Here is a 23,695-nt window from a genome sequence, read left to right on the forward strand (position 1 = left end):
TAGATAGATAGATAGATAGATAGATAGATAGATAGATAGATAGATAGATAGATAGTATAATCACTTGCAGTAGTTCTTCTTCGTCTCTCGTTGGCCGTTTCCCAACTCATTTAAGCTGTGCTACGTGGTGCATAAAAACTGAGGATAATGCTCAACTACCGTCCTTCCCCTGGTCCCCTCTCTTCAAAAGTCTATCGCTAACAGTTACCAAAATCACAGATCTAATTATATATACTGTATTTCCATCAATGCAGTGCACCCTCCCTGGAAGGCATTTTTTGCAATTTTCGCATAGCGGCAAATCCGCAGAGCGTGATCGACCTCATTGTAAGCAAAATATAGGGTGCGTTCAGGACAACTTGCTGATTAGATTCTAGATCTATAATCTGGTCACTGGGTCTAAATCTATATCTAGATCTACATGAAATTCGCGTAGACTGTAGAATGACATAGATCTTGACTCGAGAAATCTAAATCTAATCTTGTTCCTTTCCATCAATATATTTATAATACCTGGTTGTTGTTATGCCGCACAATGTCGTGTAGGCCTAGGATATAATATAATATATAAAACTTAGACTACACCAAGTAAGCAGAAACTAGATAATCTAGAATAGCTCTAGATTTTAGCTCTTCTTGGAACAAGACCAAGTAGCCGATAGTATAACCAAACTGAAACGTCGTTGAAACAAGATATAATCTAGACTTGTTCCACAGCATACACAAAAGATAAGGCCTATTGGAGGAAAATAAGTTCTCAAGTCCTCTATCTAATAATACATTGAAATTGAAAAGACTATAAACTTTGAGGTTCCAAGCTGTGCATTAATATAATGTATCTTTAACTTAAACTAACTCTAATTTTTAAAAAATAAAGAGGATTTAGAAGTAGAATCTAGATTAGATTTTCTAGATTCTAGACTGTAGATTAAAATTTCCACAGCCTCTTTAGGCTAAAGCTTTCTAGATCTAGATCTAGATCTAGATTCTAGATATAGAGACCTAGATCTAGATCTAGACAGAAAAAGTACATAATGTATTATAACAAAGGTAGGCCTAGAATATATCTAGATCTAGATCTAGATCTAGAATCTAGATGATCTAAATAAATCTAGATATATAGATCTAGATCTATTAGCCTACTGGACAGATGTCTGAGATATGAGCCCAGATGACACAGGATATGGAACCAACAACAACGAACTTGCATTTCTGAACTTCCACGATAACTCAATTTCTTAATTTCTTACATTTTCAGCGCAGAGCGTCAAAAGTGTCTCCTCATTATCGGGTTGTGGTGCACACTAACATTAAGAACTGGGCTGGCTTTTAAATAATTCCATTTTCATCAACACATACCTTCTACCGCTGCTGACGATCTTTTGAGGTTACAAACTTGTCAGCAAGATGAAAGATTAACCAAGGGAAGCAACTGCAATAATCTTGACCTCTAAATAAGGAATAAGATTACTTTCCCCTGCATTTTTAAATTTTTCTCATGTTTACGAAAGAAATTAATTATGATCTGAAAGAATCAACTAAAGAAATGTTCAAAAGTTCCCAATATTAACGTTAGCGTTACTAGTGAAATCCTGAAAATTGACAGCTCTAACTTGTTTTCCTAAGTTGATAAAATAAATTCTTTTTCAAGAATTGATGCCTGCTTTTTTCAGGGGGGTAAGGGAGGGAATGGGGGCGGAGTGGGGGAGGGGGGGGGGCAATATGTTAACTATTACAGCAGTACGATAACAACGGTAATTAATGCTTTTTATTTTTAAAAATTACTATTCTGATAAACAGGGCCACCGTACGAGCACTTCCCCCCCCCCCACCTTATTATCGTCTCACAAACATTATATGTCAGAAAAAGATAACGCTCACTTTGGAAACAGCAGGCCTATCGTTAGGTATTTGTCGAAAATAGCTTTAAGCACATTGTGAATAGTCTCCATTCCTGTAGACAACCCCCCCCCCCCTCCTAAAAAATTTTTAATTAATTAATAGAATAGACAGAATAATAATATTTTTCAACGAGACAAGAAACCGACCAAAACTGCTGAAGAGTCGATGACGGAAGTGCCATGGGGGCGTGGTTGATTTCGCAGTTTTTTAAAGTGAACATTTTTTGGGCGAATATAAAGACCAGGGTTGTTACTGTCCGAACAGGTAAAATATACATTAAAGTAATAGTGTCTAATATCCATTTGATTGTTAAAACCATGGCTTACTCAGGCATCGATGCTATATAAGCAGGGTGAACAGACACCGTGGGATATTAAAATGCACACGTAGAATCGTAAAATGGGCTCATGAATTATCAAATGTCATGCTCATACATCGTGCAACTGTGCCGGAACAACACATGGGGGAACTGCTGCTTTTTCTTTGCTCATCCGTACTATCGTCATTTTCCTCTACTTCTTTTGTATGTTTGTCACTCTCTTGTGAACTGATATTTCCGAGGTGCCTTGACAGTCAAAGCAGAGTACTTTATTTGTGATGTTGAGTCCAGAGAGGTGAGCAGAAGAGTAGCCTGATTTCCCGTTGGGACTTCTATTTTGACATCCACCCCTTGGCGCTTGTATGAACTTCTGCAGTTGCAAGCATCATGAAATCTTACTAAAACTAAACACTGTTATTAAAGTTTTCTTAAGAGTCTTTTTAGAGCGGTCAAATAAATTCAAGGTACACTGTTTTTCGTTGTATCGAGTCATGACAGTACGTATTAGTATTCGGTATTGACAGTTCAGTATCTTGAAAATTACCACCATGTACTTTTTATACTATTAGTTCTGTTGTATTATTCCTTGCAACCACTAGATGTAGTCGTAGCCACTACTACTTTCTTTAGACCTATTTATAAGCCTCAGCTGCAGCCTAGCTTTGTCGAATACAGGTTCAAGAACTGTTCTGTTTTATCTGACTACATTCATTAAACAATAACATGTTCTATTCCAGTCGAGGTGGTGAAATTGTTTAATTAGCACCTCGATTCCAACCTGGCGTTCAAATTCTCTTTTGATTTGGGAGATTTCTCTTTACTTGCATCAAAGAGCTCTCTTTGACAACCATGTTTTTGTCGCTCGATGCAAAGAAACAAAAAGAGGCTTCTATATTGAAACATTTGAACAAACGACGTGTCACCGCACATTTAAAGTGAAACACATGGATTCATCAGATCCCGCTGACAACTTTTAGGTCTGCTCTTTCAGCTGGTTCTTGAATGTTGTTCTGAGATTTGTCTTTTTTTTAAAAACACAAGTCAGTCTGTGTAGTCGCTTGATAACTGTTTGCAAAATGACATAAAATCTTTGTGCACCCTCTCTCTTGATCTAATATGCTACTGTTGTAGTCTTTAAGGATTTTAATCTTTCAAAGACATTCGTAGGTCTGTATCTCAATAAAGAAAAAAGAAAGAGAAGAACAGTGTCTTTCAACCAAAGTCGCCATACACCCTTTATGGGCAATGTGTAAAGGCTTTGATCTCTATATATATGTGCACCTTGAGACTAAGCTGGATTTCTTTGATTTTGATACCAACGACTTCAGGTTCACCATTGACAATCTATTTACAATTACTGTCAAACCTCGCTGTACCGACCCCCTGTTGTACCGTCAGCCCCGTTTACCGCCAGGTTTTGTCAATGAAAACGATTCCTCCACAATTAAGCATATTATTTGCGCCTTTACACCGCCATCCGCGAACTGTCGCAGTTGTACAGTCTTTATTAACTACTGTAAAATGACCTTGTTGTACCGCCATGCGACTGCTGACAGAAGAACACACAGTAAACACTAGGCTACACAAGGCGCATGGCACATCGTTTTGGTGGTTGCTTGACAATTTTGACACACGTCTACAAGCTAGGCGTAAGACTAAATCAAACGCTTTTCACCGAATTTGCTCCCTCCCAGCCCATCCTACCCTTGTCTTGTATATAGATTTCAGGCAATATGAACAGATGTAGTCATGAAGTGTGCTGTAAGCAAACAACAACACAATGTGTAATGTAAATTAAAATATAAGATAACTTTGTAATTGAGCATCAAAATTCGCTCCCTGGGTGAATGTGACTAAATTTGATGCGCTCATTATGAAAATGCTATTCTATTTAGGCCTTGGTCTGTATTATATAAAAATGGAATTACATTTTTAAGTGGCCTGGAGAACCTTATAGGAACCTCGCCATCTCGGACCCCTGGCAAAATGTCTGGCGTCTTCATGCAGATATCAGCCCTATAACTACAGGCTGGTGAATTCCCGTGGGGCTTTTATTTAGTGAGGACTCATGCTCATATCTAAGTGACAAATTGAAGGGGGGTAACTCGACATTACTTCATTTAGTGATTGGTAAACAAGTTCCTTTGACGTTGGACAGTCAGTGCCACATGTATTTAACAGAAGACATGAAAACCTCATTGTACCGCCAGCCCTGCTGTACCGCTAACTTCATTCATGCTAGTTCTAAGGTAGGCGGTATAACGATGTTTTATTGTATGTTGCTAGCTGACATGTCAGAAATGTATTACATCAAATCAGGTTCTTCATGAGCCAGGATAAATTATTTCTAAAATTTTGCACACTAAATTTAATCCTGTATAGCGGCAAATTTTAAAGGGATTTTGTGTTCCAGCTAGCCTCTTCAAAATCTGGAGTGGATCGCACAAATAAGAATATCGAGCAGCAAGTGATTTCTGGAATGGGTATCCAATCCATTGTCAAATTGGCCAATTATAAAAATAATTTTGCTGTTACACATAATGGTTTGTTTAACAAACGTTAGAGAGCATCCAACTTTTGAACAATTTATCATTACAAGGAGCTGGGCCTCAAGCCTTTAATTTAAGTCTGAGACAGCCTGGGGGCCACATTGAACAGGTCATATTAAAGCCTGGACTAAAAATTTAAGAAGATAGTGATGTCATGGCATAGAAATGCACAGTGTAGTCCGCAGAAACCGATAAATCCTTGGGATCGCCAGACTTTCTTTAGTTTAGGTGGGTTTTGGGTATAAAGAGGTTGCTTGAAATGAAGAGAAAAATCTGGGACCGGTTTGATTTTTTAAGATTTACTGTTGTTTTTGGATTAACCGTATTCAGTTTAAAAGCAGACCTCACAGTAACTCGTATTGGTAATCACGTTTGCATCATAGACACCTGACGTTGAGACTACCAGATTATGTTCAGTACTTTGACTTCTAGATTTCTATTCTTTGTCTTTGTCTCCTAAAGATACAATATAGATTCTGTATACAGTTGACCCTGCCCTGATGGCCACTTCTATAAGACGACCATCTGTACTAACAGCCACTTTCCATTTTCCCTCTTGCGTTTTTTCTATATAATTTAACTGTGTAAAACGGGCACCTGTCCAGCGCGGCCGCGGCCACCATATTTCAACACACAACCCCTATCACACCAAACAATAACACCTGTCTTAGACAGCCACCTTAGTGACACCATTACGTTTTGTCATAAATCATGCATTGGCCCCTGGCGCTGTGGGCGATCCGTCATAATCCAATCTCCTGTCGTTATTGTTAGATAGTCCCTCCAACCGATCATGTTGTGTAGGCCCCTCCTATTGTTGACCAATAGGTAACAAATTTTCAGCTGCTGGTGAGGTAATTTAAAGCGTGTGATCCCTCTTAACCCATAAGCCCCGCCCAGAACTCATACACAAATCGTAAGTGAGATAAGTGATCACTTTTTACCCAGTCTGTAACAAAATAACCATGGACGTCAACATGAACTTGTGACAAAAGTGTCGCTCGTTCTCCGAGTGGTGGTGACCTGTGTGTTTGTTTTACCATAGCGCTTGGTCCATTTCGTTTTATTGTCACCCTTGCACAAAAGCAGCAACAAAAGAACCCCCCCCCCCTGCAAAAACAACAACAACAACAATATCAACAACAACAACAATGAGACTACTTTCGGTTGGGACCTCAGAAAGGAATGGTTTGTTTTCTTCATCTTAATCCGTCCTGCCTTGGATGGCCACCTGTCTTATACGACCACTTTTCTCTTTGACAATGGGTGGCCGTCTTACACAGGTTCGACTGTACTTGTAAAGATAAGATCTTGAGAACTAGTTTGGTTAACTCACAGTTAAGGCTGACAATATAAAAAGATCTTCAACTTCAAGGTGTTTAATTCGAAGGAAGCCACTTCAGTAAATGTCTCAACTGGTCTTGGACTCAATTAAATGTAAGGAGATGAAGGAAATTTGTAAAATCATTAATCTAAATTGGTCGTGCCTATTGAGCTTAAACTCGTGAGGTTTTTTTTTTCCTCAGGAATCATGTCTCACAAACACTTCTTGTTCTCATATGGGACCCTAAAAGAGGGTCAGCCCAACGCTGCAGTGATGCATGATCCAGGGAATGGAAAGGCTACTTTCATTGGTACGGGACATACAACAAAAAAGTATCCACTGATCATAGGGTCCCAGTACGGCATGCCCTACTTGCTTCTCGCTGAGGGGGAAGGAAAGGTAAGCATAATTTACTTAGTTGTTCATTCTGAAAATGTCATTGTCCATCGTCATTTTTTTTTTCCGGCGTTATCGTTATCTCTTGTCTCCATCATGTACAGGATAGGCCCTACTGATGATGTCTGAAATGAAGACAATGATAGCTTATTGGTTTTTCTTCGACGGGTTTCGATTTTTTTATAATAAGCAAAACATTAAACGTGTCTTATGTACTCAGAAGTGAATTATCTGGGTACTTGAAGGTCATCAGGAAAAATGTTGTTCAAGTTAAATCAATCACTGTCTTTTAAGATGATGGTGTAGACGGAAAACCAGGAAATGTTTTGTGAGATCAGGTGTGTGCAGCTAAATATGTTATGTCATCTAGACCAGTGCTTTATTAATAACAGTAATTCAGAGGAGTCCACCTAAACTGAAAATGGTTAAATTAATTTTCTATGTGTTTCTTCTGTTTGAACAACCTCTCTAACCCGAAAACTCAGCAAAACCAAAGAAAATTGGCAGCTCTGCTGATTCAGGTTAAAGTGGACTTTACTATAAATAATTCATTATAATGTTAAGTCTATGACTTATATAATGTATGTAGGTCTATCTCGGTGAAGTTGTTTTTCCAACCCACTTTGACTGTAAAATGGGTTTTGAAGAATGTACTATGCCTTTAACAAAGTGACGGTCAACTCCTAAATAACACAACAGTTCAAGCAATATTAAATTTGTATTTCTTTTATTACTTTAGTTTCACAATTTCTATTGCTCTGGTTAGGTGGAACCAGATTGTTATAGAATTCGGAAATTTGTCTTTGGTAAGAAAAGATGTAGTCGAATCAACACCTCAGTAATCTCAAATCGTGTTTTTTCATTCTCACGTTTTTCAAGGGCTAAGATTTGAAGCATTTTGTATGTTTTAGATTATGTTCTTTCTTTTGGGAATTCGCTTTTTGTAGGGATTTCGAGGGGAAAAAAACCCCCACTTTGTGTAAGGCTGTCTCAGTTTCCAAAGGAATAAGGATGTGGTTTTTCTTTCCTGTGATTTAGTACAGATAATTTTTATTCAGCAAGGGTTTTCTTCTTTAACCATATCCGTACGTCGTGTATTACTATCATATCCATACGACATGGAGAACTCTGTGCCGCCACTTTCCAAAGAGGAAATTTGCTCATTAATCCACATAGCAGTCTGCCAAAATGATTTTTGGAGAAATACTGAAAGTTTCAAAGAGATCTTCATACTAGAAGTATTCTTAAATGTGAAGAATACAACCCCAGGGGTACAAAAATGACCCCAGGGCGTACAGATAGGATTAACTCTTTGATCACGGAACGATGCTCACTTCTTTAGCTGAAAAATCCTGTAACCATGGAAGAGCTCTGCCTACATTCATTGGTATTTCTCGTTATAATCTCTTCCTTTATTTCTTCCTAACCTTTTACTTAAAAAGGACAAGACAAGTCGTACATTCACAATTCCTAACTTGGATTAGATGTATGACTATAGTCTTATAGACTCCGGGCCTGGAAGAACGGTGGTTTACATAGGAAGTGTAGACTCGTAAAATTTTCACCTTTTATGAGTCTGCTTGTACTAAAATCTGCGGGACCACTTGATTTTCTTTGATTTAGCCGGGTTTTCGGTTTAGAGAGGTAATTGCTCAAATAGAAGAAGAAAAAAATTGTGGATTTTATCATTTTTCAGCTAACCACTGTTTTTGGATGAACTATGTTTAGACTGCACAGTAGCATGCATAGCTACATTAAAAATCCCTTATTCTATGCAGAATGTCAAAGGAGAAGTGTTTGAAATTGACGAGCAAATGTTGGAATTCCTCGACAAGTTTGAAGTTCACCCGACGTTGTATCGCAGACAGCTGGCAGCCGTGAATGTCACACATGGTGCAAGCAAAGAGGAACTGAGTGAGCTCTACACGCTGGACTGCTGGGTTTATTTCCAGCATGAGTACACGCCAGAGATGCTGAGCTTGCCACACGTGGAGGACTACAACAGCTGCTCTGAAGGTCAGACTCCGTATACACGGCGGAAAGATCGCACTGGTGCTATAGATAAATTCCATATTCCTGTGTAATGATTGAATTTGTCTTATTTAAAGCATGAATTATATAATTAAAACTCTCTTGCCAGGGCTCTATATTATCATATATATCATAGAGAGCGACCTCTCTAAATAAAAAACCCGGCTAAACAGAAAAAAATCCAGCGGTTCTTCCAGATTTGGGTGTAATTGTGGTCTGCACTGTAATATCTTTGTATTTGAAACATGTGCGTAGCAAAATTGTACATTTATGAAAAGATTTCCACGCCCTGCCAATTTCACCATGTGCGTGCTAGATGTATGATGTTTATTTAAAACCCTTGATCACAATTTTACCAAGGGTAGGAATCTCAACAAATTCTGATCTAAACCCCATGCACAGAAAGAGTTAAGATGATAATGGAGATGAAACAGCTTTGGGAAAAATCAATTGCTTATCCACAAGCCTCCTGATCTACAGGTTTTTCGAATCTGCAGTCATGCCAGTTTTACTGTTGTTTGTGTTCTTTTCAGGTTTTATTTCAGCCTTATGATGCTAGGTTGTGTTAAATTGTATTTAAAAAACGCAAGGGGGGAAATGGAAAGTGTCCATTTGTAAAGGTGGCTGTTTTATACAGCTCTAGCTGTTATGGCAGGTTCGACTGTAATTTAGCCTTCCTTAGTTCTGTGGCTGTGAATGTATTGTTTTTGCTGTTTTGCACACTGCCAATTTTTCTCCCCCTTTATACCCTTGGAACACATGCAACTGCTATAATATATAGTAGTAGAATTACTTGTCAATATTTTCTGGTTCTTTTATGTTTTGTTAAAATGGGCTGTCTGAGTATTGGTGTGGAGGCCTTGCATGTGTATAATTTATACATAATATGTATGTTTTTTGCAAATACTTTCGGATCTACGGTACGATAAAAACAAAATTAAAAATATGTGTCTATTTCAATGCAAAGAGTCTAATTATACTGTGATATATGCAGTTTGAACAAGTGCCTTATGAATGAATGAATGATTTAATGGGCATAGTGTTTCTTTTCATTCTTCACTTTTCATTAAAAATATTGAAGAATATTGTTATCTAGTTCTTAAATTTTTGGTTATGTTCTTTACTTTGGTTTTTTTTTTTTGGTGTGTGTTGTGAGTTTTATTATTTTAAAAAAATCGTTTTTTTTTCTTTTGGAGGGGGGGAGGGGTATGAATCATGAGATACTTTACAATTGTTTGAACTTCTTGTAGAAAAATTTGTCTTAATTCAAAATAACAACATAAACCAGTCAATGGGAGGGTAGTGAATATAAGTTCAGCAAGCAATGCTTGCCCCATATTTTTTTTGTCTGTTGGAACATCCTTTTCTATTTTTTTTTCATCAAAGATACTTTAACGACAAAGTAAGAAAGAATCCACCAAATTATTCTGAAAAGCAAATGCGGCTAATTAAAATTCTGCTCTCAGCAGTTGTTCGGGTCTACCACCTACAGCGGCGGGCAACTACGGAAGGAATTCCTGCTTTTTTTCATTGAAACTCTCTCACCAGTATACTACATGTAGTGCTTCTTACTTCATGTTTCCTTTGGTCAAGCAGGCATGGTGGGTGGAAGGTGGTCTCTTTAAAAATATGTTGGTACATCAAACTAGTCATAGGCAAGACGACTGGCATCTGTTGCGTAGTGGTTAGGTTCTTCACTGTCGCACACAGGACACCCGAGTTTGTTTCCCGAGTTGGGAGAAAATTGTTATCACGTATTTCAGTGTTTCTGTTGGGCTGTTGTATTCCTCTCAGCCCAGATTGACCCTGACAGGCAGATTCAGAGGCCCGCCTCCTAAATGATCTAAATTGTGTTGATGGGAGCGTAAAAACTCAATTCAAAAAGATGTTTAATTCTCTTTTTTCACAGGCAAGAATACTATGGTTCACTAACCCCTGACTCTGAGTGCAGAAAATTTGCTTTTGTCTAGTTGACAAATTGATTTGTAATATAAGGCTAATCCTCTATGTATTGAAACTTTCTTCCACCCACCATGATTAATAATGTGTTTAATTTCCTGTCCCCTGTTTTTCCATTACTCATGAACTAAATCTATGCTTTGCCGTAAATTGTAGCCTCAGCTTTTGTTCAGAATGTCAGGAAATGAGCATATGTTGGTGTAGGTAAATATCTCAATGGCAGTTCTTCACAATCGCATAATCCGTAGAAGAAAGTTATAATTATTATTATTCAGACTGTTGTACTATTTTTGAGTCTACCTTGTGGATTAACCTTTTATATAGGCCGTAGCAGTAGGTCAGGTGCAGTGATATATTATATATATATACCCTTACTTCCATACTATTTATCTTGTATTTTATTAGTGTACTTCTTCCCTGCGTTGTGCATGGGTTTTTGCTTGCTCCTATACCCCGACTGTGGGATACACCTCAAGGAATAGTTTGTTGTCCTATATATGAATGTTCTAGCATATGTTTTGTTTCTTTTGTTTTATTCAGTACTAATACTAATAAAAGAGTTTTACAACATTCCTGAAGAAATTCTTTGGATGTTTGTTTGATTTTAATTTTTTTCACAATGTAAGGTGATGAGAATAGTGTTCTTTCCTCAAAGAGAGTCTTTATTATTGGTTGTTTTTGGGTTGTTTTGGTGGGGGTTTTTTTACATTTCTGATCGCTGTTCAGAACAGGCAAAGTGAAATACGGCTACTAAATGTTCTTACAAATTATGTACAAGACGGAAAAAATTTAGACTTGATAATCTGTTTGTTATGTGCGTGTTTCGCTTTGTGCATGCTAGATAGATTATAATATTATGTTTGAAAATCAACCTGTTAATATTTTAAATATATGTAGGCCTACCAATGTGTATACGATAGATGAGAGAGGGAAGAGAGGAGGGGTTGAAAAGGATAGAGGGGAGGTGGGAGAAAGCACCTAAACAAGCACGTTCACGACACACACACACAAATACAAATGTTCACTCACTCGCCACATGTAGGCCTGTTAATGTTTATTCTTATACGACCAATCAGCGGCCTTCTTCCATACACACATACGTTTGTTAGCAGGCACAGGTGTCTTAACATGTGTGGGGGTCGGACGGATGGCCACATCTGTGTGTGTGTGTGTGTGTGTGTGTGTGTGTGTGTGTGTATGTGTGTGTTTTTGTGTGCTGGGGGGAGCAGGCACAATAAGAGGTTTGGTCGTTGATGGGCGTCAGTAGTCAGTAGTGAGTTACGTGGGTGGTTTGTGGGTGCTCTGGTGTGGTTTGCTCCTTCTTTCCTATCAAACATCTATCGTCCTGATCTTTCCTCCTTGTTTTTTATGTTTGTTACTCTCATGTAACACCTCTAATCTTCTGGCACTTATATGACCTTATTGTATTGCGAGTGCCATAAAACTCTCACTAAAACTGAAAGTAGAGTTACAAACGCATCACAATCACTGTACTCACAGTAATTTTTCTCCCTGGCTACTGATCAATATTACAATGATAAATAAGCTAATCTTGACATGGTCTACGTAATTAATTGCGCGCTGGTCTAGTCTGTAGAATCAAACGTAGCCATATGCTAGGCGAATACTTAGCAACACAAATTGTTTGGCAAATAGTACATTATAGATGATAGATATGACACAGGCGTGCATTTAAACTGATCGGACAAAGCGTGTGTTTGGTAGCGTTCTGTGCATTTTAATTCCTAGAATTTTTGGGCATCTCATAGGTATGGTAATGGCATCAAAGAAACAGAAATGGATCTCATTTGAAACCAAACTACAATGTACTTTTGATTGAAGAAGTCTAATACATTGCACATTACTTATTCAGTGCCTGTAATTTAATCAACTCCAAAACCTCATGTTCAATTTAACGAACACTCAGATTCAACGAAATTGAAGGTCAGGCCCGACGATTTCGTTGAATCCGAGTTCCACTGTAAAAATAGATAACCAATGACCTTTGTTTTTCATCGCGTAAAAAAAGCAAAAACACATTTTCCGACCAGGTTATCAATTAATGTTCCCGACTTTAGGAGAAAGAACTGCATTTAGCTCTCTGCTATACAGATGCGAGAATTCGTCGAAACACATTAAACTTGCCCCTCCACTTCAACACCAGCTCTCACTTCAGGGGAGTTTTCAAATGTTTAGTAGCATATTGTTTATCACAATTCTTTCAACTGAACTTATAAATAAAATACATGTTATTTAATTTACTGTGTTGATTAAATTATTATGAAACTTAAGATACTAAAGCCCCCCAAAAATGACGATGCTTCGAAAGTGTTGGGGGAAACATTTTTTACTGCTAAACTATTTGACCTGCTAGATCGACACATTGGTTCCACTGGACGGACGCTATTGTTGTTTTGTTTTTCTGCCTGACTACTGTGATGCTAATTATGCTAACTAAAATATTAAGAGAACACCCTCATGAAAAACCACCAGTATCATAACCGTACTTCAGTATAACATGGTGTACAGCAACCAGCTTTGTCTGTGCCTACAATAAGGAGTAAGCTAGAAATCAGTTTGAATTTGTTGTGACTGATGACTGAATCTGAGGGCGGGTTGTTTTTGCCCTGTGTCAACTGAAAAAAGGAGAGCGGAGAGGTAAGACAAGAATAAGTCGGTGGCTTGAATAGACTTGATTTTGAAGTTTAGTTTGGGCAGTCTGGTACACTGGTAGGCCTGCAGTAGGCCTATTATTTTCTATAATTCTGGTGGAACCGAGTGAAACAACACTCGGCCAACCTGAAAAATTTCCAGAGTCCTGAGACTACTGAGGCTCAGTGAGGCCACTGAGGGTGGCGTAGTCTAGATCTAATCTAGATCTAGTCTAGATCTAGATATAGATTCTAGATCTAGATCGGATCTTGTGGCGAAGCATTTAAAAAAAAAATAGAATCTAGATTCTAGATATCTAGATCTAGATCTAGATTTCGAAGAGTGAGAATATGATAATGACATGGACCAGGCAGATTTTCATGTGGGAAGTGGCTATTCGGACTCGAGTCTGAATAGCCTTCCGTGGCTATTCGGACTCAAACTCCAATGAGTGGATGTAATACAGGGTGCTCATTTTAGGGTCTGGTCGGGGCGGTTTGCTGGCCAGATTGAGGCTGCAAAGCCGATCGCGCCCGACTAGTCGACTCAAAAACAAACCCGTTTGTTTTCAGGCGACGAGTGGGGCGATCGCCCCCGACTTGACCCCCGATCCCATCCCCAATGGGAACCCCGTATAACACTATCAGAATATAAATGTATTGTTTTCCTGATTTTCTTTGAACATCACGTAAAGCATACATGATACACTGTTGGAAAAGATTTTTCCTTTAAAATAGACCATTGTGACTTTGGATGACTTACTTTTGTTCCCCTTGGAATGGTCTTTACTTTTCTCTTCTTAATTTCTAACTGGACTTAAAATTGATCAATGATTTTGTCCGTCTTGTCTTGTTAAATAAAGCGGGTTTAGTAGACTACCTATTGATAGAGTTATCTTGTTGTTCTGACCGACACTTTGATTTTCAATTTTTTTCACTGCTTTGACTTTGAGCTCAGATTGCCGTTTCCCTGTTTGTCTTTTTTGTGTAGTTTTTCAGATTTTGCTACTGTAGTTCTCTTTTAAAATTTAAAGTCACTATAATAATATACTTTTCATAATTTGTGTCGAAAATTTTGGCCAAATCGTAGAAACCGAGGAAGGCTAAGGTCGAATTGCCTCCTGTCCGCTTGACACCTTTTGTTACGCTCGCGCATTGGAGTTTTTAGTCCGAATAGCCACAGGAGGCTATCCGCGGCCTTTCATGTGAATGTAAAATAATACCAGTAAATAATAGAGAATAGGATTCAACGCAAATCTGTGTTTGCCACAAAAAGTGCAACAGCATTTTTGTATGAGACAAACACATTTTAATGTGTCATAACATGGTAGAATCAGGCTCTCGTCAAATTTTTGGGGTACATATGGAATTATTGTGGTATTATATTGAAGCTTATTCTTTTATCTTGATTTTGATGAAAAAACACTCGTGCTATGTTGAATAAAATTCGAGATGCTTACGATTGAAGAAGGTGGGGATGGCCTAGTCATCATCATCATTGCCTTTCTCACCCTGCATCAGGGTATAGGCCACGGACAAACACCCCCCACTTTTCTCTATCCTGGGCTAGCCTCTTGATGTTATTCCATGTCTTCCCACGTTTCTGTACATTGATTTCTGTGATTCTTCTCCAAGTTCCACGAAGTCTTCCCCTTGATCTCTTGCCCTGTGGGTTCCAATCCAAAACTTTCTTTGTATGTTAGAAGTAAAATTACGTAAAATGACCTCCAAATTTTGGTGACTTCCAAAGCTTGTAAAGTTCCTCAAATTCTAATTTTCTTGGATATGATTTTCAGTAAAATCCATGTTTATGTGTTTTTCAATGGACGTAAAAGGTGTTGAGCCAAAAGGGAAGAACAATTTGGAGAAAATTGCCCAACAAGCGGAAAAAACAGGTTTAAATCACTTAAAACTGTAGGATTTTACTACAGTGGAATCCTGTAACGAGAGGGAGGGGACCGGTGCAAAATGTCCGTTATAGCAGGATTCTCGTTATAAGGGATCCAGTAATAAATTCAAGGGAAAATGTAAAATTGGCCTAATCTATGAGTTTGGTGTTCTGTTTATTCCTTTTTGTATTTCCCCTGATGATTATTTTGTTCAACATGATCTCTAGGTCCTACTTGATAAAAAAAATCGAATCAGGTTTCTTTCTCTGGCACTAGCAATGTTGACAGCTCGGCGTTTGCGATCAGAAAGAAGGGGCTCTGGCTGTAGGCTAACTCGCCCGCTGTGTTGTCCTCCACCCCACCACACCCTGTGGTACGGTGCGTCTGCTTGCACACGACACACATTCACTCCATCTAGGCTATCACAGCATTGTAACTCCTCCATCCCGTGCCAGAGAAGTGAGAGGAACGGTATGCCTAGATAATCTAGACTGGGCTGGCCTTTCACGCGATGCCTTGTGCCTGTCTGCGCATGCCACAACCTCCCCACTCATTCGCTCCGGCCTTCATTGTTGGTTTGCGTGGGCTCTTCCATTCTTTGTTTCGCTTGATCACCAACAACTTTCACAACTGGAGAGGTTTTATATGTTTAATTGATCAGTGCGCTGTGCACAGCAGCAGCAATATTCCGCTATAACCGACTCACGTGTTTCTGATTGCGCAGTAGCAGTATTTTATCTAGAAAGATAAAGAAGGGGAAAAAATAGGGTTTTAGAATAGTGTCTTTATAACAGACTTCGTTATTTCAGGACTCGTTATTTCAGGACTCGTTATAAGTGGACTCCACTGTATGCAAGCACCGAAGACTCAAGATCAAAGGTTTCCAAAATTATATAAAATCTTAACTATTCAACCGACTGCGATGCCCTTTTGACACAATCAGGAACAACACAAGAACAATTAGCATACCAAAGTCCAAGTGCCTATCTGTACTAGATTATTTGTCCTGATTTTTTTTTTTAAGTTTCAACAAAATGTTCAACAAATTTACGCAAGAAAATGAGGCGCCGTATATACAATCACTGCAATTTACAACACAGCAATCTTAGTAGTCACTTAACTAAAAATGCTGTGGATCGAAAAGTTATCTACCGACTTTCATGTGGAACGAAACGAAAGGCTACGCACGTCTTTTAGCAGCATTTTTATAGATGCTATTAGCATTAATGACGATTGTGCGTTTTCCACGCGAACCCTCTCACAGAACTGGCGGCCATCCCATGTTTTTAACGGAAAATGACTTCAGTGAGTTCAACTCTGTTTGGGAACCCAACGTTGTGTACATGGGAAGTGCACTTTACACTTTTCCTCACTTCACCCAGACTGTCAACGGTCAAAGATCCTGTAATTTTGTTCGTGTTTGAGCACTTGGCGCTGTGCACAGTATGTTTCCTGGGAAGCCGAGAACGTTTTTGAGTGTTCTAGGGTCTGCTTGGTTTTAAATAAAAGTTGTAAAATACACGGAGCATGCTCTAGAGTAGAGTGTGAATGTTTGCTATTTAATTTATAAAAATGCATTTATTATAACCAGCCTTTTGCCTGTTTCACAGAGTCAGTTTCTTCGTACCCTCAAATAAAAAGAGCACCATGTCTGGAAGCCATATCATATTCTCATATGGAACACTGAAGCAGGGGGAGCGAAATGAATATGTGATGAAAGACCCAAACAACGGGACAGCCACATTTGTTGGAAGAGGCTGCACAGCAAAGAAATACCCACTGGTTGTTGCATCGCAGTACGGCATTCCGTTCTTGCTCCTTCTTGAGGGACAGGGGTCGGTGAGTGCATGTTTTCCTTGTAACTTACTTGAGAAAACTTCATTGGAGAGCTGGGATGAAGGTGGGGTCAACGGGTGTGTGTGGATACAATGTGTGTGTGTGTGTGTGTGTGGGGGGGGGGGGGGGGGGGAAGTTGTTTGTTTTGTTTTTTAAGCAAAAAAGTTATGTTGCCCGAGTGTATGAATTTCTACTCACCCTGGCATTGTCAGTGAAAGCTTAGGTGACTTCTCAAAGAAAAGTGAATGGAAATTATCATGAGTCAGTAGTGTATGAATTTTTACTGCTCAAAATATACTTGACACTTCTAGACACTTCTCTTAAATCTGTCTAAAAACAGAAATGACTTGAGCTAACTATAGAATGATGAAAAAGACAATTGTGAGCTGTGCAAAGCACTTTGTTGTTTCACCTTTTGAACTCACGATAGGTCGATAAACCAAATCACATGGGTGGTTTGTGGGTGCTCTGGTGTGGTTTGCTCCTTCTTTCCTATCAAACATCTATCATCTTTATATCGTCTTCACCTTTTTTGTATTTGTTACTCTCTTGTAACTCCCAATCTTCGGCACTTATATATGACCTTATTGTGTTGCAAGTGTACTGAAATTAGAACCGAGGGTATATTTCTCGGCTTCCTTTAAAGCTGTTGTGTCAGGGTTAACCATGTTTTTGTAGTCTAGGGATGGCGCATATATATATATGGAGTCGTCGAAATCGTGCAGGAACACGACAAAATGAGTCTGATATCACATTTTGACAATATAACACTGTAGGTATCAAATTACAAATCTGTTCAAGTCTTACAAATGGGTGAAAATTGTATCAGTCTAGCTGATTTGGTTCCAAAATTATAGTCACTTGAAGTTGGGGAGTCAGAAACACACTGTTGTGAAAAATTCGAGATTTTACCCAATATTTCAAAACAACTGAGTGCTACAGCAGGCATCTCAATCTGTTGCGTTGATAGTTACCCTGTCTCCTTATTTAAAATTCTTCAACATACTTCATGTGTATTTTTTTTTTTCAGCAAGTGCTGGGAGAAGTTTACGAGGTTGATGACTCAATGCTGGCATTTCTGGATGCATTTGAGAGTCACCCTGACTTTTATCGTCGTGAGGTGGCGACAGTTCTGATGACCCAGGACAAGAACGGGGAGAAGTTAGACCCCCCACAGACCAAGGAGTGCTGGATTTACTTCTTGCCCAAATATAAACCGGAGATGTTGGAGTTGCAGTTCCTGGAGAACTATACCTCGGAATCAAAGGATCACGTGCCTTACGATGAAAGGTATAAACGAAAAGAGGAAGCTCGTGTCACGGCTTTACCGGACTGACGACTAGTGACATGTTTTGCAGAGTGATAGATTGTAATGAATGAATTCATTGTTCTTAGGCTGTTTCATATGTTAATTCTACTGTCTTTAGGCTTTTCAGTAAGTTTAAATGTTTTAATTGTACTTGTACCTAGTCAGAAATTCTAATTTATGGTTGGTTTACAATATGTATGGCATAATAGATCATATTCTGGTTAAGATCCAGAAAATTCTCATACAAACAAGGGAAGTTTGCTTTCAATTAAGGGTCTACTTCGATTCGAAAGGAAATGGCAGATGAGTTGTCTCAAATATTATTTCATGATATCAAAATAATGTTGATAGTATTCATTAAAAAATAAGGGCAGGTCGTATTCAGTAGTGTATTTTTATTTTTCATAAATATCAAGAAGTCTGATTGTTTTTTGTATTGATATGAACTAGAAGGTTTCAAAGATGAGATAAGACCTAGGCAACTACTATTGAGTCAATGTGCTTCTCTTTAATCCAACAAACAAACAAAGACCTAGACTCCCACGTCGGTGTTGTATTGCGGTAGAGAAAAATGAGAGCAGTTTTGGTATATTAATTTTTTTTCAATATCCTTTTAACATTTCAGGACTTTATTTTGTGTTTTATTAGTGCCCTTTTTAACTCTTTTTATCTCCGGCAGACCGCTCCCAGCGGCTCACAGTCGGTGCCGGTGAGCCACTGACAGCGGTGCGGGCACATTCCTTTACGACGACTTCAAAATCAAATTACTTTTCAGCAATTGCCGAAAACAGGTCTCTTTTTCCAGAAGTTCATTCATTAGATGAAGAACTATCTAAATAGGTTTGCTACTTTCGATTTGATGACCCATTTAATGATGTTTTTGTCATTTTTAGATTTAGCACCAAAAAAAGGCCCCGGCGTAGTGGGTTTACCCCCCTCGGAGAAGAGTTAATTTTCACTAAGCTGTGAGTTGAAGGGATTTAATTTAAACATCTTCACATTAAACCTTTATTGTCACTGCAGACAATCAGTTGACTGTGCCATATTTTCAGTGAGAACATACAGATGCTGGTTTTACAGATAAATCTGAAGTTTGTAACAGTATTATACTCTTGCTTTTAATTGTATTTTAATATCTTTTACGCTTGCCATATTAGTAGACTTTGGGGGGTTTTTTAAGTTGTAAAACAAGATACATTAGACAACATGATCCATAAATTCTGAGTCCCCACGCACCCTTTTCCACGGGGCCCGAAGAGTTCAGGATTTTTTTTTCGTAGCCAGATGGCACCTCTGTTAGAGTCTGTGTCAGGTGACCATATGATGCTAGAAGCCCTCTAGGTCTAATACCACTGTCAGAGTCACTTTCCTCTGCTCTTAAGCATCATCATATACTAATACTGTGCTGTATGTTTAGTGCTCTCAGGTTACTCTTTAATATAATCTAAGATCATTTACTATGAATCTCACTTTCACCAAACGTGGACTCATGGAAAGGAGAAGGAATCTCATTATGTTTTTTTTTTAATGGTTTAATTATGACTGCAAAATAACTTTGTGTTCACTTAAGACTTATACGAGGGACCTCTGAATATAGCTGTTGTGAAAGCATCCCTAACAAACCTCAACTACGTGGGTGGTTGGCGAGTGCTCTGGTGTGGTTTGCTTCTTCTTTCCTATCAAAGATCTATGGTCCTTATTTCCCCTCCTTCTTTTTTATGTTTGTTACTCTCTTGTAACACCTCTAATCTTCTGGCGCTCATATGACCGTATGCAGTTGCATAACCTCTACTAGAAGTAAAGAAAAACCTCAACTACTCCGGTCTAAACAGACAAAAATTGGAAGACACATGACTTGTTTCGTGGCTATCCATGGGCGGTAGGACAGGTCCCACTTCTGTTCTTTCCCTCGGTTGTTTCTGTCTTTGTGGGTGGTTGGAGTTGGAGGGTGTCAGTGGTAGTAGTGGTAGGTCCTATTCCTTTTCTTTCCCTCTTTTGTGCTGTCTATCCGTCTTACCTTTGCCCTTCACTTAAAAACCATTATTGTGTCAATGTACTTCTCTTTACTCAAACAAACACACATCATGGCAATCATCTTGTTGCTACTGTTCGGCATTATAATGTAATGTCAAACTTTCTTAAAAGGTATAAATCTAGTATTATCAAGTAGAAGTTGATGAGGTGCATCTACAGGTCTTAGTCTTATTCCTCTTTTTATAATAATAACGGATATATATAGACCAATTAAACAGTTTGTCTTGACACACATACTGCACTGCCCAGATTTAGATGTGTATAGTTTTTGCTTCCCCTGAAAACCTTGTATTTTTGACACACGACAATAATGAATGACAATGACAATGTGTACTACTGTGCCATGACCTAGCTATTACTACGACATCTACATATATATATATATAATATATATTTATTATTATGTATAACCAATTTCAATCACTGTGGTCAACGGTTGGCTGGTGCTCTGCTGTGGTTTGCTCATTCTGTCCTATTCACGATCGAACATCTATTGTTCTTATGTCATCTCCTTTTTCTCTATTTGTTACTCTCTGGTAGTAACACCTCTCATCTTCTGTACTGAAATTAGCTATTTGTGCATTTGTGTTGCAAGCGCTGTATAACTGTTACAACAACCAAATGATCGTTGTGCCGCGTAGCATGTACTAGATTCTGTTCCTGTAAATCCCGGTGTCTGTCTTTCGCTGAATAAAAGATCTCAATCTTTTGTATTGTCTGATCATACATGAATTCAGTCTTGTTGACAGTCATAATTAAGCACATAATGTTGCGGGTGTTTGGAGGGTGCCACTGGTAGGTCCTACTTTTTCACTTTCCTTCTGTTGTTGCTGTCTGTCTGTCTTACTTTTTCCACCGCTAAATGACCATCATTGTGTCGATGTGCTTCTCTTTACTCAGTCAAAAGTACCCAATGTCAATACATCAAACGTGACACTGCAGGCATCTGTGCTCTAGAAGTTGCATGCAAAAGACCTGAGTTCGATTCCCGTGTGGGCAAAGTTTCCTTTCTTTTTTTTCTTAGATTTCTTTGTTGTAGGCCTACATGTTTCTCAAACAAAGCCTTCCCATTCTTAAAAGGTACAATTCCACTTTTGTTCTGTGCATCCATACACCAACCAATGATGTATTAAAATTGTGAATGTTATTTATTGGATGGTTTTAGTGTTAGTATAACCAGTTTGCAATCTTCTTCAAGAGCCATATATCTGAAACAGACATCAGCAATCATGGTTCTTCACTGATTTCTCTGCCCAGATGCTCTAAAAAAAGCTCAGATACGTGTAGCACACACATATAAGGAAAGAAAATCGGCAGAATGCAGAAATCTTTTCGTTATGTACAAATTTTGATTGTTACCTGTGTGTATCAAATACATGTTCAGTCAAACTCAGATATAGATCTAACAGGACTGACGGGACCAGCAGTTTTTCCGTGTTATAAGCGAGACATGTTATAACAATTATCAAGGGAAACTACCAGTACCATATTATTGCACATAAGTATTCGATTAGCGCTGATCCTTTCCCAGTGGGTTGTTTTGCTAACACTGAGAAGGAATCGATCATGAGGGGTTGGGTTATGGCTTTGAAAGTTTGTGTTTAGGCAAGCGACCATACAAACAGGCGAAAAATCTTGGCTGAGACAGATTTTGATACATGTAATTTGACGGATCGAAAACAAGTTCATGCTCTGCAAGATCACTGTTATTTCCGAGTCTGTGCTGATTGGACCCTGTTATAGCCTGGTTCATATTACTTACACTTGTAGAGAAAAAAAAAGGGGGATTTGATTTATCTCTGTTATATCGAAGATCAGAGGCTGTTATAAATGGACTGGACTATACTGAGAATGTATACCTTTAAGTAGAGAAAAAATATAAGACCTGAAAATCTGTTCAACTATATGCATGATATTTTTGCTAGTGCTGTATTATCCTGTCTTCTTTTTCCCTTCATGATAGACCTTTCTTGTCTTCCTTTTATAATTAAATATAGGTTGAATGTACACACGCATACATGTTAATGTATTAGGAATCTCACTACAGTTTGTTACAGTCAGGGTGCCCCATTAGCACAGTTGGTATCTTACTCTACTACTGAGTGGATGATTTGAATCCCAGAGGGGGCATTCTTGAACATACTACATACTCAAGTGGTTTTGTGGAGTTTTCAAGGCTGTCAATCCTTTTGGTTCGTTCCTATCGGAGATGGACGTTAAATTTGGAGGTCCCACCTCTTAAACTTAAATAACCTAATCGTATTGATAGTGATAAGTGTGATAAATCCAAGCACTTCTTGTTACAGTACAGCCATAGTCCTGTTGTTGAGACAAAAGGCTTAAACATTTTTTTTCCCCTTTATTTTCAGTGAAGACGTGCACTGCTTGGACGATTTATGATAGTTGTGAGGAGCGTTTCTTCTATACATTCAGTGGAGTCTGCTTAAATTGAGCACAGTTAAATAGCGTCTGTAGTGCGCGGTTCGGTGCTTTGTGTGACACGCAGGAGACTCAAGTACAATTCCAGAGTTCCAGAGCGGGGAGAATTTTTAAAGAATTTTTCTAACTTTGTCTTGGGATGTTGTATCCCCACCAGCCCAGGGTCAGAAGCCCGCCTCCGAAATGTTCTAAATTATGTCGATGTGGGCATAAAAACACAGCATTTGAAAAAATGATTTTTTAAAAGAATAATTTATAATTTAAAAAACAGTGGTTGACAGAAAGAAACAAAAATCCATGATTTTTTTTTCTTCTATTCGAGCAACCTTTCTATATATATGTAGCAATAATGCACCTAAATCAAAGAAAATCTGTACCAGGTACGACATGTGGGAATCATACTTCTCAGCCAGAAGGCAGTGCGGGCAAATTTAAACACTTGATGTAATTTTATTAGTTTCTGTTCAACATGAAATTCCTGTTAACAGGAGAGGTTTTCTGGGTGTTTTTTCACCAGCTCTTCGTCACTGTACACAAATTTTAATGTCTGGATAGTAGGTCACACAAAGCCTAGCATGTGATCTTGTCAGTTCTGGTTGTAGCGATTAACAGTTAGAATTTAGAAAGGTGTTGTCTCCCATGTTTTTATATAATATCACTTTCCTCAAACACAAATACAAGTTCTTGGGTCCGGTGAAGTTTGTATTATCAGGGTTTTACAGTACAGTACGTTAACATTATCATGAGTGTTTTAGTAAGTTCTATGACTCTAAGGGGAGACTTTTCTCAGAATTTTTAACTCACAAAGTGAATAATCAAAAGAAAGCTGGCTTCCTGTGTTTGTTTTGTGAAGAAATTACATTCCTGAAAGGAAAGGTTTATCCCCCCTCCCTCCCATAAAAAAAAAATCAGAATGTTGTATGGTAACTTATTAAGATGTGATATGTAGCCTACTATGGTCACTATGCTGTGTGAAATTTGTTCTTTGGTTACTTGTATGTATCATGTATGTACTGTATATCATGTATAGTATAGATATATAGAGTATAGGCTAGGT

At 38.4% G+C, this 23,695-nt stretch overlaps 1 protein-coding gene across 6 annotated transcripts; it reads left to right on the forward strand.

The window, feature by feature from the left end:
* The first annotated feature begins 2,075 nt into the window (after positions 1–2,075).
* Positions 2,076–22,835, forward strand: LOC101850929 (putative gamma-glutamylcyclotransferase CG2811). 6 transcript variants are annotated; one of them, XM_035973503.1, is made up of 4 exons: positions 2,076–2,166; positions 6,297–6,493; positions 8,269–8,506; positions 22,569–22,835. In XM_035973503.1, exons 1-4 carry the CDS (start codon positions 2,082–2,084, stop codon positions 22,649–22,651), a joined length of 603 nt encoding a protein of 200 aa, XP_035829396.1. In that variant the 5' UTR covers positions 2,076–2,081; the 3' UTR covers positions 22,652–22,835. The 6 variants fall into 6 exon arrangements, with proteins under 6 accessions (XP_035829396.1, XP_035829397.1, XP_035829399.1 ...); XM_035973504.1 differs by lacking the exon at positions 22,569–22,835 and adding an exon at positions 16,631–16,810; XM_005112579.3 differs by lacking the exons at positions 2,076–2,166; positions 6,297–6,493; positions 8,269–8,506 and adding exons at positions 12,846–13,138; positions 16,631–16,859; positions 17,887–18,146 and having other exon boundaries at positions 22,569–22,832.
* Positions 22,836–23,695: the final 860 nt, after the last annotated feature.

Source organism: Aplysia californica, unplaced genomic scaffold (assembly GCF_000002075.1).
Source record: "Aplysia californica isolate F4 #8 unplaced genomic scaffold, AplCal3.0 scaffold01326, whole genome shotgun sequence".
NCBI classification, from domain to species: domain Eukaryota; kingdom Metazoa; phylum Mollusca; class Gastropoda; order Aplysiida; family Aplysiidae; genus Aplysia; species Aplysia californica.